This window comes from Echiichthys vipera (assembly GCF_963691815.1).
Source record: "Echiichthys vipera genome assembly, chromosome: 6".
NCBI classification, from domain to species: domain Eukaryota; kingdom Metazoa; phylum Chordata; class Actinopteri; order Perciformes; family Trachinidae; genus Echiichthys; species Echiichthys vipera.
This window is the reverse complement of record NC_139831.1, coordinates 16,132,080-16,150,943: the sequence shown is the minus strand read 5'-3', so window position 1 is coordinate 16,150,943 and position 18,864 is coordinate 16,132,080. Positions and strand designations below refer to the sequence as shown.

Here is an 18,864-nt window from a genome sequence, read left to right as displayed (position 1 = left end):
AAATAACATAACTAGTTTGTTTGATCAAAGGTTCAAAATAACCATTACACAGACAGATTTTTTTATTGTTATGGTCACATTTCTGACATTTGCTTTAACATTATGGGCGACGTGTAACAGCTGGCATCGCATTATTTATTTCACAAACTCTTGATGCATCAAAGCAGATTCTTTCTTGGGCGGCTGTGTCTTTAAAAGCACTGCCCACTCCCTTCTCATTGGATGGTAGAGATGGATATTGTGCTCCAATAGGATTCGGAACTGTACAAAGAGATCTACTCCCTCCCCCATGCTGCTTCTGCACGGTTCACACATATGGCATCGAGCTGAACGAGAGGGAATGATGCTCTTATCGGGGTTTAAATATTGAAACATCTTTAGTTATTTTTCGGTATGAGTCGATTTTTTCATCTCTGCTTTGGACTAATGCGTTATGGCAATGGATGGTAACTATCTGCCGTTCGACAAACTCAATGGGGAATAATTTTGACGGACCGGGGATGACAAAGACAATGGGATATCGAGACTGGAGATGGCAGGCGCTTTGGTGGCATCATTTTTTTCTCTTATGGAGTACAATAAACGGACAGACTCGCTACAGCATCCCAGAGGAACTAAAACAGGGCTCTGTGGTAGGAAATCTAGCCAAAGATCTGGGTTTGGGACTATCTGAGATTTTTGAACGTAAACTGCGTGTCGCCTCTGAGGCTGGTAAGCAGTATTTCAGTGTAGATGCGGGGAAGGGCGAGCTGCTGGTGAATGACAGAATAGACAGAGAGGCTTTATGTGGACAAAGCGTCAGCTGTGTCTTGCCTCTGCAAGTGGTCATTGATAAACCGTTACAATTGCACCGAGTAGAAGTGGAAATACAAGATATCAATGATAATTCTCCAAGATTCCCTTCGCAAGATATTATATTAGAAATATCAGAGTCGACAGCAGCAGGGGCACGTTTTCCATTGGAGACGGCACAAGATCTTGATGTCGGAGTGAATTCCGTGAGATCATATACCATAAGTAAAGATGACTTTTTTAGTTTAACGATAAAAGGTTTGTCTGGTGGGAGGAAAGTCCCAGAGTTAGTCTTGTCTAAATCTCTCGACAGGGAGAAAAAAGCGAAACATCAGCTTCAAGTAACTGCTTTGGACGGGGGAAACCCAGTGAAATCTGGAACCTCCCTGCTTACCATAAATGTGCTCGATATTAATGATAATTTTCCTGTATTTGAGAAAAATATTTACAAAGTTTCCATAAGCGAAAATAGCATACCAGGTGCATCTATTATAAAACTTAGTGCAAACGATATTGACGACGGTCCCAATGGAGAAGTAGAGTATTCATTTGGAACGCATACACCAGATATTGTCATATCTGTGTTTAATATTGACTTTTTAACCGGAGAAATACGTCTCATTGGGAAATTAGATTTCGAAACAAATGCAAATTATGAAATAGACGTTATGGCGAGAGACAAAGGAACTCCGAGAATGGAGGGGCATTGCACTGTACATATTGAAGTGCAAGATGTTAACGATAATGCTCCAAATATATTTCTGACCTCACAACCAAACTCTGTGCCTGAGGACGCACCAAGTGGTACTGTTGTAGCTTTAATCAGTGCACGAGACCTTGACTCCGGCAACAACGGTAAAGTGACATTACAGCTCCCCAATAGTTCTCCTTTTAACCTGAAATCCTCTTTTTCTGATAATTACGCACTGGTTACCAGAGGTGCTTTAGACCGAGAAAGTTTCTCAGAGATTAATATTGAAATAACTGCCACTGATTTAGGTTATCCTCCTCTGTCGACTAAGAAAACTGTATGTGTCACTATCACCGATGTGAATGACAACCCTCCTGTCTTCACACAGCCCTCCTATAATGTGTATTTAAAAGAGAACGGGGTACCAGGCTCTATACTGTACTCAGTATCAGCATCTGACTTGGATTTTGGTGAAAACGCCAAAATCTCTTACTCTATACTGGACTCTAAAGTTCAGGACGTCTCTGTCTCATCTTATGTTTACATTAACTCGGATAACGGCAGCATCTACAGCATGCACTCGTTTGACTATGAGAAACTGAAGGTGTTTCAGATTCAGGTTCAGGCAAAGGATCAGGGCTCCCCGTCTCTCAGCAGCAACGCCACCGTCCACGTTTTTGTCCTGGACCAGAACGACAACGCCCCCGCTGTCATTTACCCCTCCTCCGCTGCCCTGGGCTCCCTGTCTCATCAGAGGATGCCTCGCTCCGCTAAAGCAGGTCACCTGGTTACTAAGGTGACGGCCGTGGACGCTGACTCGGGCCATAACGCCTGGATCTCCTACAAACTGGCGGAGGCCACAGACGCCTCTCTGTTCACTGTCAATCTGTACACAGGGGAGGTGAGGACTAAACGCGCTGCGTCCGAGCAGGACGACTCCTCTCAGAGGATGCTTATAGAGATCAAGGACGACGGGGAACCGGTCCAGTCCGCCACCGTCACGGTGTCCATCCTGCTGGAGGACGGCCTCCATGAGCCCATCTTAGACCTCCGACAGAAAGTGTCCGAGCCCAGCAAGAAAACTGGGAGAATCACCCTTTATTTGATTCTCTCTCTGGCCTCGGTGTCCGTGCTGTCTCTGGTGACTTTTCTCATCTTAGCGGTTAAATGCATGAGGAACAGCAGAAGCAGCGGTAGTTGCTGCATGAGACGGACCGACTGTGATGATTACAAGAACCCCAACAGAAACCTGCAGATTCAGCTCAACACTGATGGACCTATAAAGTACGTGGAGGTCCTGGGAGGAGACATGATGTCTCAGAGTCAGTCCTTCAGGTCCTGTATGTCTCCAATGTCAGAGTACAGTGATTTCACTCTGATTAAGCCCAGCAGCACCACTGACTTTAAGGAGGTGATCAGTGTTCTGGATGCGTCTTTACCCGACAGCACCTGGACCTTTGAAAGCCAGCAGGTGAGCAGAAAACGATAGACATATTATCACACTTGTTTGGTCTCTATTGGCTCATACATTTCGTATAGCCTAAAACATAATAATCAAAACTCGTGAAATAACCTCGAACTGTTTGATTGAATTGCAATGACATATGACAATGGGTCTGTTTTGGCCGTTTTAATATTAGCCTTAAAAGGCGAATTATGAACTTTTTATGAGAAATGTATTTTTGAAAATACTTTTTAGAACGCTCAAGTGTTTCTAATAATCACAATTCATAAAAGATTCAGAGAGCATTGACTGGGTTAACATTTCTATTTTTTTGATCAGACCTTGTTTCCACCTTATACGATGGTTTGTGAATTTAATTTAGTAAAAATATATATTTTATTGATATTATAATAATTGTTAGTTTTCAACAATCCTTTGGAAACAAACACGGAGGTTCAAATGCATTTGGAATGAAAATCCTTATTTTTTTTTCATAAGATGAGTTTTGTTTAACTTTGCACATATGTGACATTTCCTAATGTTATATTTGAAAGAAATACATTGCCACCTTGAGGGGAGGCAGTAGCTGTATGAGCAGAGTTAGGTTTTTGTGATTGGATAGCAGAGAAGGATGCTGTGAGCCAATAGTATGCAGGTCTGTACAAAGAGATCTTCTCCATCCCCCATACAGTCTCACCACGGTAACCCTCCCGGTGCTCAGAGCTGGAGAGGAGATGCGCTTTTTCGAAGGCGTCCGGAATATATCTTTTATTACCAAATATTTAAGGATTTATTTATGTTGCAGTGTCCATTCCTGCGATGGTTTTGAATGTTGGGCTGTGTTGACGAATACCTCGATGGGAAAAAACGTATTCTAACGGACCGGGGATGACAAAGACAATAGGAAATCGAGACTGGAGATGGCAGGCGCTTTGGTGGCATCATTTCTTTCTCTTGTGGAGTACAATATCCGGACAGACTCGTTACAGCATCCCGGAGGAACTAAAACAGGGCTCTGTTGTAGGAAATCTAGCCAAAGATCTGGGTTTGGGACTATCAGACATTTTTGAACGTAAGCTGCGTGTCGCCTCTGAGGCTGGTAAGCAGTATTTTGGCGTGGATGCGGGAAAGGGCGAGCTTGTGGTGAGTGACAGAATAGACAGAGAGGCTTTATGTGGACAAAGCGCCAGCTGTGTATTGCCTTTACAGGTTGTAACAGAGAATCCGCTACAACTACACCGGATAGAAGTCGAAATTAGGGATATAAATGACAATTATCCGATTTTTTCAACAGAGGAGCGATCTTTAAAGATAGCAGAATCTACTGCTACAGGCATACGCTTTCCTTTAGAAACAGCACAGGATCAAGACGTTGGTAGTAATTCGGTAAAATCGTATACTTTAAGTAAAGATGAGTGTTTTAGTTTAAGGATTAGAGAGTTATCTGGTAATCAAAAAGTTCCAGAACTAATATTAGAGAAATCGCTTGATAGAGAGAAACAAAGTGTCCATCAGTTATTGCTGACAGCTTTAGACGGAGGCAATCCTTTCAAAACTGGAACTACGCAAATCATAGTTACTGTACTCGACAACAACGACAATGTCCCTGTTTTTAAAAGGTCGTTGTATAATGTAACTGTACATGAAAATAATGTCGCTGGTTCTGTACTTGTTAAAGTTGAAGCAACAGACGCAGACGAGGGTGTTAATGGGGAGATTGAATACGCATTTGCTGAGCATACACCCAGATCGCTGTTATCAATTTTCCAGTTAGATTCAGCTACAGGTGAAATTTCCTTGTTAGGTAAGTTAGACTATGAAAGCAGTGCAATGCACCAACTAGACATTACTGCTAAAGATAAAGGAGTTCCTGAGATGGAGGGTCACTGTCGTGTGCAAGTAGTGGTAATGGACATCAATGATAATGCCCCAGAAATAGTGCTCACTTCAAACCCAAACCCAGTGCGCGAGGATGCACCAAGAGGCACAGTTGTAGCCTTAATTAGTGCACGAGACCTTGACTCTGGCAATAACGGTAAAGTGACTTTAAGACTGGCAAAGGGTTCCCCTTTCAGTTTAAAACCATCATTTTCTAATAATTATGCACTGGTGACAAGTGGTTTATTAGACCGAGAAAGCTTCTCAGAATATAAAATAGAGATAACAGCTACTGATTCAGGCTCTCCTCCTCTGTCCAGTAAGAAAATTATACCTGTCAGCATCACTGATGTGAATGATAACCCTCCTGTATTCACTCAGCCCTCCTATAATGTGTATTTAAAAGAGAACGGGGTACCAGGCTCTATACTGTACTCAGTATCAGCATCTGACCTGGATTTTGGTGAAAACGCCAAAATATCTTACTCTATACTGGACTCTAAAGTTCAGGACGTTTCAGTCTCATCTTATGTTTACATTAACTCGGATAACGGCAGCATCTACAGCATGCACTCGTTTGACTATGAGAAACTGAAGGTGTTTCAGATTCAGGTTCAGGCAAAGGATCAGGGCTCTCCGTCTCTCAGCTACAACGCCACCGTCCATGTTTTTATCCTGGACCAGAACGACAATGCCCCCGCTGTTATTTACCCCTCCTCCGCTGCCCTGGGCTCCCTGTCTCATCAGAGGATGCCTCGCTCCGCTAAAGCAGGTCACTTGGTTACTAAGGTGACGGCCGTGGACGCTGACTCGGGCCATAACGCCTGGATCTCCTACAAACTGGCGGAAGCCACAGACGCCTCTCTGTTCACTGTCAATCTGTACACAGGGGAGGTGAGGACTAAACGCGCTGCGTCCGAGCAGGACGACTCCTCTCAGAGGCTGCTTATAGAGATCAAGGACGACGGGGAACCGGTCCAGTCCGCCACCGTCACGGTGTCCATCCTGCTGGAGGACGGCCTCCATGAGCCCATCTTAGACCTCCGACAGAAAGTGTCCGAGCCCAGCAAGAAAACTGGGAGAATCACCCTTTATTTGATTCTCTCTCTGGCCTCGGTGTCCGTGCTGTCTCTGGTGACTTTTCTCATCTTAGCGGTTAAATGCATGAGGAACAGCAGAAGCAGCGGTAGTTGCTGCATGAGACGGACCGACTGTGATGATTACAAGAACCCCAACAGAAACCTGCAGATTCAGCTCAACACTGATGGACCTATAAAGTACGTGGAGGTCCTGGGAGGAGACATGATGTCTCAGAGTCAGTCCTTCAGGTCCTGTATGTCTCCAATGTCAGAGTACAGTGATTTCACTCTGATTAAGCCCAGCAGCACCACTGACTTTAAGGAGGTGATCAGTGTTCTGGATGCGTCTTTACCCGACAGCACCTGGACATTTGAGAGCCAGCAGGTAAGCAATGAGTAGAACAAACAAAGACGCATGCATTTTTGTGACTATTTCTTAAGCTACCTGCAAAGAAATCACATGCAGTTTTGTGTTTTACAGTAGAAATCGATTTCCTAAACACTGGGATATGTATTACCGTGTTAATTTATATTTATTTAAAATGAAAATATAAAATTTCCATCCAAATTAAAACTTTTAATTTGTACATTAGTCCGTTTACAACTTTTGTTGCACTGCGGCTGGTATCATTTGACCGAGATGAGTGGGTTGGATGTTGAAAAGCTTTGCGAGCTGAGCATTTCAGCACCACAGAAATGGACAGCGACTCTGACCCATGAGGCGTACTGAAGGCACCCAAATAGATTGTTGTTGATCGCTTTTACTCAAGAGGTAACAATGAAAATACATGAATATTTACTTAACACACTGAATAACTTTTTTCACTCGTTACATTTACTGGATTTATTACGTACATGGACAATGATCCTGACATTAAGAATTAAAAGCCAAGGGAATTTAAATAAGGTCTCGTCAAAACGAATGTTAACAATAAATATCATTTTACAATTCAGGCATTCATTTTGATATATGTATTTATTGAAAGCGTATATAAATGATGGGAATTTGAATTGCATCTTGTGTTTGTTTTTCACTTACTCTTCCATGACAGTGCAAAGGGGTTAGTGTGTCTTTAACGATGCTGCCCAGTTTCCTTCTCATTGGATGTGAGAGATGGATGCTGTGCACCAATAGCATTTAGAACTGTACAAAGAGATCTACTCCCTCCCCCATGCAGCTTCAGCACCAAAACCACAATGCTCTTAGTAGGAGGAGAGTAGGTAAATGGATAATATACTCTGGTATAAGGTCATGTCTTAATTTTCTTTTTGACCATGAATCGGCGTCTTTTCGGGGGAATATGTCACGCTCTCGGAATATGGATTTTGACTTCATGTTCGCTGTTCTTTTGGATTGGAAATGATGTATTTTACTAAAGCAAGGATGACAAAGAGCATGGGATATCGAGACTGGAGATGGCAGGCGCTTTGGTGGCATCATTTCTTTCTCTTATGGAGTATAATAGACGGACAGACTCGTTACAGCATCCCGGAGGAACTAAAACAGGGCTCTGTGGTAGGAAATCTAGCCAAAGATCTGGGATTGGGACTATCTGAGATTTTTGACCGTAAGCTGCGTGTCGCCTCTGAGGCTGGTGAGCAGTATTTCAGTGTGGATGCGGGGAAGGGCGAGCTGGTGGTGAGTGACAGAATAGACAGAGAGGCTTTATGTGGACAAAGTACCAGCTGTGTTCTTCCTCTGCAAGTAGTTATTGAAGACCCGTTACAGTTACATCGTATTGAGGTTGAAATACGGGATATTAATGACAATTCTCCAAGTTTCCTTTCAAATGAATTATCTTTAAAAATAGCCGAATCAGCAGCAGTTGGTACAAGCTTTCCTTTGGAGAGCGCGACGGACCCCGACGTTGGAAGCAATTCCCTTAAATCATATACTCTTAGTAAAAATGATTGTTGTTCTCTTAGAATAAAAGAAATTGAGGGTGGTAAGACTGTCCCTGAACTTGTTTTAGAAAAGCCTCTAGATCGAGAGAAAAAAGCAGTTCACAAAATATTACTGACAGCATTAGACGGTGGGAATCCAGTAAGATCTGGAACCTCACAAATAACCATAAGCGTGTTAGACATAAATGATAACTTCCCCGTGTTTGAAAAAAATATTTACAAAGCAACCCTGGGCGAAAAAAGTGTAAAAGGAGCTGTTATTATAAAGCCTAAAGCAACTGATGCAGACGAAGGTTTAAATGGTGAGATTGAATTCTCATTTGGCTCTCGCACACCAGATTCTTTATTGTCGATTTTCGATATTAACCCCTTAACAGGCGAAATCATTCTGAAAGGGGAGTTAGACTATGAAACTACCAAGTCATATGACATTGACGTCACTGCAAAAGATAAAGGCAGCCCCGAAATGGAGGGCCACTGTCGCGTGCAGGTTGATATTACAGATTATAATGACAATGTTCCAGAAATAGTTTTCACTTCTCAACCAAAGCCAGTACGCGAGGACTCACCAAGTGGCACCGTAGTTGCTTTGATCAGTGCACGAGACCTTGACTCCGGTGATAACGGTAAGGTGACGTTACAACTCACCAAAGGTTCTCCTTTTAATCTGAAACCCTCATTTTCTAATAATTACGCACTGGTTACCAGTGGTGCTTTAGACCGAGAGCGTTTCTCAGAATATAAAATAGAGATAACAGCCACTGATTCAGGCTCTCCTCCTCTGTCCAGTAAGAAAGTTATACCTGTCAGCATAACTGATGTGAATGACAACCCTCCTGTATTCACTCAGCCCTCCTATAATGTGTATTTAAAAGAGAACGGGGTACCAGGCTCTATACTGTACTCAGTATCAGCATCTGACCTGGATTTTGGTGAAAACGCCAAAATCTCTTACTCTATACTGGACTCTAAAGTTCAGGACGTTTCAGTCTCATCTTATGTTTACATTAACTCGGATAACGGCAGCATCTACAGCATGCACTCGTTTGACTATGAGAAACTGAAGGTGTTTCAGATTCAGGTTCAGGCAAAGGATCAGGGCTCCCCGTCTCTCAGCAGCAACGCCACCGTCCACGTTTTTATCCTGGACCAGAACGACAATGCCCCCGCTGTTATTTACCCCTCCTCCGCTGCCCTGGGCTCCCTGTCTCATCAGAGGATGCCTCGCTCCGCTAAAGCAGGTCACCTGGTTACTAAGGTGACGGCCGTGGACGCTGACTCGGGCCATAACGCCTGGATCTCTTACAAACTGGCGGAGGCCACAGACGCCTCTCTGTTCACTGTCAATCTGTACACAGGGGAGGTGAGGACTAAACGCGCTGCGTCCGAGCAGGACGACTCCTCTCAGAGGCTGCTTATAGAGATCAAGGACGACGGGGAACCGGTTCAGTCCGCCACCGTCACGGTGTCCATCCTGCTGGAGGACGGCCTCCATGAGCCCATCTTAGACCTCCGACAGAAAGTGTCCGAGCCCAGCAAGAAAACTGGGAGAATCACCCTTTATTTGATTCTCTCTCTGGCCTCGGTGTCCGTGCTGTCTCTGGTGACTTTTCTCATCTTAGCGGTTAAATGCATGAGGAACAGCAGAAGCAGCGGTAGTTGCTGCATGAGACGGACCGACTGTGATGATTACAAGAACCCCAACAGAAACCTGCAGATTCAGCTCAACACTGATGGACCTATAAAGTACGTGGAGGTCCTGGGAGGAGACATGATGTCTCAGAGTCAGTCCTTCAGGTCCTGTATGTCTCCAATGTCAGAGTACAGTGATTTCACTTTGATTAAGCCCAGCAGCACCACCGACTTTAAGGAGGTGATCAGTGTTCTGGATGCGTCTTTACCCGACAGCACCTGGACCTTTGAGAGCCAGCAGGTGAGCATAAATCCAGAAGCCATTGTTTGATATTTTATCTTCATATGTGGGTCCTATAAAAAATATCCACTTCCAAAGCACATATTCCCTCCTTCTCTTTTTTAACCATATGCCTAAACGAAATCACACAAACTCGGTTTGAAGTAGATATAAGTGATCATGGCTTGTCTACCACCAGGATTGCGAAAAGCACGTTTAATTATTATATTTTTTTTATATTATTTAAATGCTACATTGTTTCACAATTATCAAGACAAGTGTGATTAATGTATTTATGTTTTTTTAATCTTCCATTTAAATGTCCAGGTTGAAGTAGTTTGTTATTCGTCATTTTTCTATACATTGTCATAACAATACTTTATTATCGCGGTTTCTTCTCAAACAACACTATCTTTAATTTAGGCTTCAAGGTCTGTATCTTTGAATTTTCGTCTTCGTGGCATTTTATAGCGTGCATTTTTATTATTTAATAGTTTGTAATTCATCATGAAGTTCCATTTAAACTTTCCTTTGATATGGACAGACTAAACCCAGTTTGGAAACCATGCCCCCCTGCGGATACAAATAGCATTGCTATAAATAACAGCTGCTTGATACTGTGCTCTGATAATGAGGAGCAATGAGATCACGTGACTGAATGTGTGAAATGTATAACAATAGGGTACTAACTATCCTCCGCATACTATTTCCTTGGATAATGAAACATTTAATTTTCCACAGTCATATCATATTTCCCTGTTATTCCGTTTACATTGTCCTCTTCAACTTTTTATGAGAATTAAGTTGCCTGTCAGTGCAAGTGGAGACACTGGAAAGTTTTCTCTCACTGTGTGAGCTGTATGACAGAGCTGGTCTAGCCCTGTCTTTCAATGAGGGGGAAGGCCTCTGTGGCCTCTCCCCGCCCATGTGGGGAGTGAGGCGGAGGAGACAGAGCAGAGAGTTTCAGTGGAGGAAGAAAATACTCTGATTTTTGTCCTCGTTTTTTTCTTAAAAGAAGGCCGACATGATCACATCAAAACTTCCCATCGCTCTATTTTTAAAACGGAAATGTTTACCATCAAGCCTGGCCTCCTCATTTTAACATTACTATGGATACGTTACGGTGAAAGAAGAAGTTAAAAACTTTCCCATTCTCCGATCCTCGGAGCGCAGCAAAATGGACTCCAGGCAGAGGAAGCGCTCCAGAGGAGGGAGGCTTTGGATGCTTTGCTTTTATTTAGCTTGCCTCTCCTGTGCGTCCGCTCAACTCAGCTATTCCGTGTCAGAGGAATTAAACCCGGGCTCTGTCGTTGGGAATATTGCTAAAGATTTGAGTCTTTCTGCTCAGAGGATTGTTCAGAGGAGGTTGCGGGTGGTCTCGGAATCCACGACGCAGTATTTTGAGGTAAAGCAGGCGACCGGCGAATTGGTTATCAAACAAAAAATTGACAGGGAGCAAATGTGCGAATTAAGTTCGGTATGTTCACTACACCTCCAAATAGTTCTGGAGGATCCTTTAGACATTCATCGAGTCGTGGTGGACGTTCTGGATGTGAATGACAACGCACCGCAGTTTTCAACCAGCAACATTTCTCTGGAGATATCAGAGGCGGCCGCTCCAGGCACCAGGTTCCGTTTGGAGAGCGCACACGATCCAGACGTTGGTACCAACTCGTTACGCACTTACCATCTCGCAGCAAATGACTTCTTTACTTTAAATGTGGAAAGTAAAAGTGACGGCAGCAAGTTTCCAGAGCTAGTGGTGGATAAACCTTTGGACAGGGAGACGCAGGCCTCGTTTCGCCTGTTGCTCACTGCTGTAGATGGGGGTCAGCCGGAGAAATCTGGCTCAACGCTTATGCTCATTAAAATTCTGGATGTAAATGACAATGCGCCCGTCTTTGACGAGCCCGTAAAGAAAGTTAGGTTATTAGAAAATGTTGCACGGGGCACTTTAGTTACGAAATTGAACGCGACTGACGCTGATTCGGGTAACAACGGAGATATATCTTTCCTGTTTAGTAAATATACACCGGAACGCGTCCTCAACCTTTTCAGTGTGGATTCTAAAACCGGGGAGATCCGGGTGAAGGGTGATGTGGATTATGAGATAGCCACTGCATACCACATCACTGTGCAGGCCAGAGATGGGGGCTCTCCCGCTATGGAGGGCTCCTGTAACGTCATAGTGGACATCATTGATGTGAATGACAACGTACCAGAGGTGACACTGACATCACTGACCAGTCCCATCAGAGAGGACTCAGCGCCTGAGACTGTGATAGCACTCATAAGTGCACGGGACCTGGACTCTTCTGTGAATGGGGAAGTTACATTAACTGTCCAACCAGGTTTGCCATTCAAACTTAATTCCGCCTTTGGTAGACATTACAGCCTCACCACAGCTGGAAACCTGGACCGTGAGACTGTCCCGGAGTACACAGTGGTCATCAAGGCCACTGATGCTGGTTCCCCTCCCCTTTCATCCCAAACCACCTTTGTGGTAAAACTCTCTGATGTAAATGACAATGCCCCCACCTTCTCCCAGCCTTCATACTCTGTGGACATCCCAGAGAACAATGCTCCCAGTGCCCCCATCGCTGCTGTGTCAGCCACTGACCCAGACCTGGGTGACAATGCTCGCATCTCCTACTCTATCCACCCCAGCATGGTACAGGGCTCACCCATCTCTTCTTATGTTTACATTAACCCAGAGACTGGCCACATCTACAGCATGCGATCTCTGGATCATGAACAGCTCAAAGCTTTCCGTATTGAGGTGCAGGCCCGGGATGCTGGGGTGCCCCCACGGACAGCCAACGTCACAGTGCATGTGTTTGTGGTGGATGTGAATGACAATATGCCAATGATTGTACACCCCTCCTACCCAAAAGACAAAGGATTACAGTTCACTGTGCCCCCATCTGCCGGTCCAGGACACCTCATAAATAAACTTGTAGGGGTGGATGCGGACAGTGGGCACAATGCGTGGTTGCTTTACTCTATTGCCCCTGGACCAAATGCTGGCATGTTTCGTATAGGGGCACACACCGGTGAGCTCCGCACAGCCCGCAAGTGGGCAGAGGAGGAAGGGGGCTCAGCTTATGACATCGTGATCATTATTGAGGACAGGGGTGACCCACCAAAGTCCACTTCTGTAAACATCACAGTAACTGTGGACGAGAAGGGCATGGCCAACGATGCCCCAGCAAGCCCTCGCCACAAACCTTTCTATCACCGCACAGGGATGTCGGACATCACTTTTTACCTCATCATCTCTCTAGCCTGTGTATCAGCGGTGTCCTTTATCACCTTTGTCGTCCTCATGGTACGCTGCCTAAGGCACCGGGACCCAGAGTTTGGAGACTCTGACTGCTGCTGCTGCTACGGTCGCCACAGGTCCACCCGCTATCACCAGAGGCCAAGCAAGGACCTGCACCTGCAGCTCAATACTGATGGACCCATACGCTATATGGAGGTCGTGGGAGGCCCACAGGATCCTCACACACGCACCTACAGGCCCTGCTACTCCACCCTATCCAGCCGGAGTGACTTTGTATTTATGAAGACACCCATGCTGAGTCACAACAACACACTCAACATGACACTCAGCAGGAAGCACCTTATGAACTCAGCCAGTGAGGTGAGGGATTACGTTGGAGAGCAAGCATGGCATTGGTGGGATATGCCATTCTGGGATGAGACCAATAGAGGTGTTTCGGAATCTAAATAGATGGGTTTGAGAAATGCATCAAGTATCTCAAGAAATGTTTTTCACATGCAGTTTTGTCATTCTGATGGAATATCTATACAAAGAATGGCCCAAAGTCATAGTTTTGATATTTTAACTCCCCCAGTAGAGTGCTATTACCCTGTCACGTAGCTCTGCAGTATTTAATCTGAAACCTCACTTTTTGCCTGTACATGGTGAAACAGCTCTTAAAGCTTTATTGTTCACTAGACAGGTTTGGACAGCGTGAAGAACATCTTAATATTTAATCTGACCTGAGGGTAGAAAATGTGGTTACTATCTCTGACTTCCAGTAACTAAACTGACAGAGAGAAGCTGTTCTTCATGGAAAAGAAAGATGCAGATAAAGTGAAAGTCAGGCAGAAAGAAGATAGTTGGAGAAGAAATATCAAAGAAAGGGTAAAGGGGGTAACATAAGTGCTGCTAACAGATGGAGAGGAGGAGACAGACAGATGAAAATATCCTGCAGTGTTGGCTCAGTGGAATAGCTGGGAGACAGAGGGGAACAGGATGACAGAGGGAGAGATGGGGGGGAGAAGGAGAGGAAAAGGGCCAAGGACTGAAAATGGAAAGAGAGGTGGGGTGGTGGAAGTCAAAGAATAAAGCAGTAGCTGAAAAACAGGAATTCATGGGGTCAGTGGCCTGACCCCTGACTTCCTGTTGTCCTCTGATTGGTGATTGGTTGCAGGACTCAGCATCACATGAGTGCGGCCATTTTCGCTGTGAGTTCTGCCCAGACATTTTTATCTTCCATTCTTTGATCTTTGGTCAGAAATTATACTTTATTCCATGCATTTAGAGTGGGGTGTGAAGCGAAGTTAACCAGATAACATTCACGTGCATAAGACACAGCCCATTTTGTGTTTTGATGCAAAGGAAGCAGAGTTTGATTGAAGGTCATTATTCTTGTTGTTGTTATAAGTTGCTGTTGTGATAACTATTTCTTCTCTACACAACAGGATGTTTACCCTTGTGTCTGTTTAATATCCATAAGATTCTCCTATTTCTCATTAGTCTGTATAACATAGACACTCGTACTGTGCTGAATTAGGTTGTTCTTGAGGTCAGCAGGGTACCATCTGTCTCCTTTCTCTAGTGACACGTGTGCAATGAGGACAACAGAGGAAAAGAGATAGAGGGATAGACAAAGAGAAAGGAAGGATATCTTTTTATGCACGTGTGCCACAGCGACAGAAGGCTGTAGAGCTGCAGACATCACTAGGGGTGTTTATATGCTTATGTGTGAGATTGTGTATATAAAGCATTAGGCAGGAGCCTTCAGTAGTGTGTAATTTTAGCAGGACCCTGGGGTGTTAGTGCCCAATTGTCTGTCACTTCCCACTGCCCTTCTTTATATCCTCTAGTGTGCTTTTTTGGCACAATATTAAACCATGTGCTAACACAGATAGGTTAAAAGGTTTATTTGCTTTCAATTGGCCTGAAACATATAAATCATTGCATTAAAATAAGCATACTCTGGAATTAATCGAGATTGTGTGCTGAACATGCCATGTAATCCTGATGATTTTGACTCACCAACTAAGTTGCCTCTTCACTTGTCTCTTCCATCTTTGCAATTATTCCCCTGTCTTTAGTAGCAAAATCCTACATTCAAAGGACATTGTCATGGCCATGTGTTTTTTTCAGTCTTTGAGCTTGTGGGAGTATATAAGGGTTGGCACGGGCACTGAGTGAGGACGAGATTTTTGTAAATATACTTTTTTATGGATGATGAAGCCATACATGGGACAAACTGGCTCATGTGATTCAAAAACTCACAAGGGTTTTATGATTTGAGTCATGATGTTTATTTAAGGGAGATGAAATATTGAAATCAAGCACCACACATTGTGCTTCTCTCTTGCCGCAGTGCTCAGTGTGTGTGTGTGTGTGTGTGTGTGTGTGTGTGTGTGTGTGTGTGTGTGTGTGTGTGTGTGTGTGTGTGTGTGTGTGTGTGTGTGTGTGTGTGTGTGTGTGTGTGTGTGTGTGTGTGTGTGTGTGTGTGTGTGTGTGTGTGTGTGTGTGTGTGTGTGCGCGCACATGGAATCTTTAATAGAGTACGAGATGGACCTGTATGTGTAAAGGACATTTTTTACATGTAGATTTTTTTTCCAGATGTGCCCATGGTCTGGTCAGTCCAGTTTACCCTCTGAGGAATCCAGTGCTTACATAATAAATATCCATCTCATTTCTTAAGATGATAGTACTTCAACTGATAGACATTGTGTTGTGGTACCTGCTTAACTCAGGTTGTAATTCACCTGGGGAGCTCTCAGAGCTCTCAAAACTCTTTGGTACAGCTTAAAGATGTAAGGGGAGCAGACCTACAGTATTTAAAGCTCCCAGGCTGATAAGAAAGTATTTCTATTGGATGAGAATTCAGGCCCACAGAACTGTAATCCCTTCACCTCTTTCCCTAGGCCTGGTTTCCCTGGGTAGTCTATTTGGGCTTCTCTCTATGTCTCCAGCCTTTTTAATTTACCTTACACTCCGAAAAAAGTCTTATGCATTTTTAATATTTTCATCACATCTATCCTAAATTATCAACTCACTAATACACATAACATAAACATACTAAGATGATTGGAGCTAGATTTGTTTTCCCTGGCAACTGATATTGTCCAAACCAACTTAACCTAACCTAACCTAACCTAAGAACTCAACGCTTAACAGTTAAATGTAAGAATGAAGTCATTTAATTTGACCTTCTTCTTGAGCAGAAGAGATTTGCATTAATAATTGCATTAATAGTTGCATTAACCTTGTGTTAACCTTAAGCAAGCAGTAAGGCCCAATATATCAGTAGAGTCTACTATCCTTTATTCCACATGCCTGCTGTGAGACTAGACCTTGGAAATGACAAGCGTGTGTCTGTGAGTGTTTGTGTGGTGAGAACGAGTCACACAGCTGGAATGCTGGGCCTCTCTGTGGATGTTTGCCTCCACTCAGTGCTGATCTTTTCCTCTTTCTACCAAAGCTCAGACAGACTTACATGCCTACGCACATATGCACATCTTTGAGTCCATTTTTAGATTTCACACATTAACAAGGCTCTGCTCCGAAGGGAGTCTGAGAGATCAAATATGCCCTCAACTTCTCATCATCATCCACAATGGTTTTATGTTGTTATATTGACAACTTGTAGGTTCTGGCGTTGACATGACTAAACAGACCACCAAGGGAAAAAACAGACCTTGTTTGTTAAAGTTGGATCTACTAACTGTTATACAACTCCTTCATTCTTCACATTATCATTTACACCCCCTCTCACCCTTTGTAGTTTCCTTCATAGGCCCTTAGTAGACCAGACAATATACCACAGTCCCTTCTTTGACTCCCCTATTTAAGTTGCTGTTGAGTTCTCTGTAAATCACTTATCGTGGAGTGGCAGTAACTTGTTTAGTCAGCATGGATACTGAACACTTTTTCCCATTTCACTTTTTTTAACAGCCTTTGTTTTCTTTTCTTTCAGTGCATTCAATAAGTCACCATTCACTGGTGCATTTGTTCCTTGTTTACCTTTATTCAAATAGATGCTCCAGTCTTGACTGTTCCTTTTGTCTGGGTATTTTCTCTTTCTCATTTCTCTCTTGCTTCTTTCCGTCATTCCCTCGGGTAGAACAGCTCTTTTAATAATGCAGCACATCATCCTGCTGGCCTCTCTCTCTGGGGAGCTCTTGTGTCGATTAGGCGGCAGAATCTGGATCCAAGCCAAGGGTCTATTCACCGCATCACTGCACAACAAGAGAGCCTGAGAGAGAGGGAAAGAGCTAGAGAGATGGAAAAGACATGATGGCATGGCCAGTGAGGTAGAGATGGACAAGAGTGCAATGGGCTTGAAGACATTAATAGAGAGTAGAAGGGGCACAGAGATGAGAGGCTTTTATCACTGCTTAGCTACTGTCGTTGCAATATCTCCGTGATGGTTTGGTGACCAATCTGGCACCCAAAAGTCTTGTGGGAGTGTCATGGTTTTAATTTTGCCAGCATTTATTCATCTATGATCTGTAGAATTCTGTATATTAGACTGTTTATGTGCAGTGAAAAACTCACTTCCAGTAGTCCTTTGGGCATCTTATGGGCTTATTATACTATTATACAGCTGTTTTCTCAGTTGTTGGGATCCTAGGCAGCACCCCATTTTGTGTTTTTGTTGTTTGTGTGCGTGTGCGTGTGTGTGTTTGTGTGTGTGTGTGTGTTTGTGTGTGTGTTCCCCTGCAGCATTTTATGCTCCACAGCTTTTGGAACAACATGTATGCCTGTGCATACAGCTATTTGTTGCCATCTGTCACCCTTTGTTGAGCCTAACTAAAAACTGAAAAGGTTTTCTAAATCACAGACAGACATACACACACCTTCACACACAGATGTCAGCCTCAAAGCAACAACATTAAGTTGCACCTCAGAAACGTCTTGCTGTTGTTGAAATGAAACATACGATTCATGTTGCATCTTCTGTTCTCTTCACAGCAAAAGCCACCCAACAATGACTGGCGCTTCACACAGGGACCGAGACCCGGACCTAGTGGGTAAGTAAACTGAGACGCACATAGACACACGCAAGCTTATCGTTAAGACAGAGTGAGTGATGAAGGATGAGGAATAAAAAAGAGGGGGATGGTAGTGAATGCTGTAACCATAAGAGCTGATTGCTTACTGTAAAATACTGATGAGATCAAAGTCACAAAGCAACCATCTAAATCCAACTTGGAATTACTCTGTAGGGATGGTTTTATTGCATGATTCTGCTCAGTTGAGACAGATTCTTGAGTTTCACTCCTGAATGAGCATCTCTGCCTAGTTCCAGGCTGCTTTATAAAATGGCTGCCGCAGCTCACTCCCCCTCCCCTTCCCCTCCTGTTCCTCTCCTTGCTGCACTCTCTGAGCCTGTGCGCCATCACTCAGTACTACTGATGAGGGACGGTGACCAGAGCAAGTGGGGGGATGGGATAGTGTATTTATCCTTCTTGGGCTCTCTTCAGTTTCTTCCACCTGAGAGGTCATACTGACTTGCTTAAGTGACAATAGATGAAGTGTGTTTTTCTATTTCAGTTGTGTGTTTTAGTGAGCGTGTATGTCGATGGTTTGATGATTGCTATCTGCCCAAATTGTGTGGGCTAGAATGGAGTGCGTGCAGTAACAGTTTTCACAGCAATGATTGCACAACACATTCTATGAGTCAAGGTTTCTCCCTGAAACATACCAGCTGGGCAAAATGCTCTGTTGAGCCAAGTCAGGAAAATGTTAGATGCCCACAGATATACACATACACACACACCATATTTGTTATAGAATACCACTGGAATTATGAATATATTGGAGAAAAAATTTAAATGGATATGACAGACTCAACATTCTTTCCACTGAGATCTAGAGCACAGTATCTCAGCATTTTCCTTTTTCATACACAAA

The 18,864-nt window shown here is 43.8% G+C and overlaps 1 protein-coding gene across 9 annotated transcripts in view; it reads left to right on the top strand.

Moving 5' to 3' along the window:
- Positions 1 to 18,864, top strand: part of LOC310948248 (protocadherin gamma-C5-like) — a gene marked incomplete at its 5' end in the record, with an annotated part of 65,356 nt that overhangs the window by 39,555 nt on the left and 6,937 nt on the right. For 4 of the 9 annotated variants that reach the window (XM_083915309.1, XM_083915307.1, XM_083915306.1 and 1 more), the window contains one exon: positions 17,923 to 17,981. In XM_083915309.1, coding sequence (XP_083771435.1) covers positions 17,923 to 17,981 — 59 coding nt within the window. Of the gene's footprint in view, positions 1 to 3,800; positions 6,270 to 7,268; positions 9,723 to 10,681; positions 13,345 to 17,922; positions 17,982 to 18,864 lie in introns of those variants that run through there. The other 5 variants (XM_083915302.1, XM_083915301.1, XM_083915308.1 and 2 more) reach the window with 4 other exon arrangements.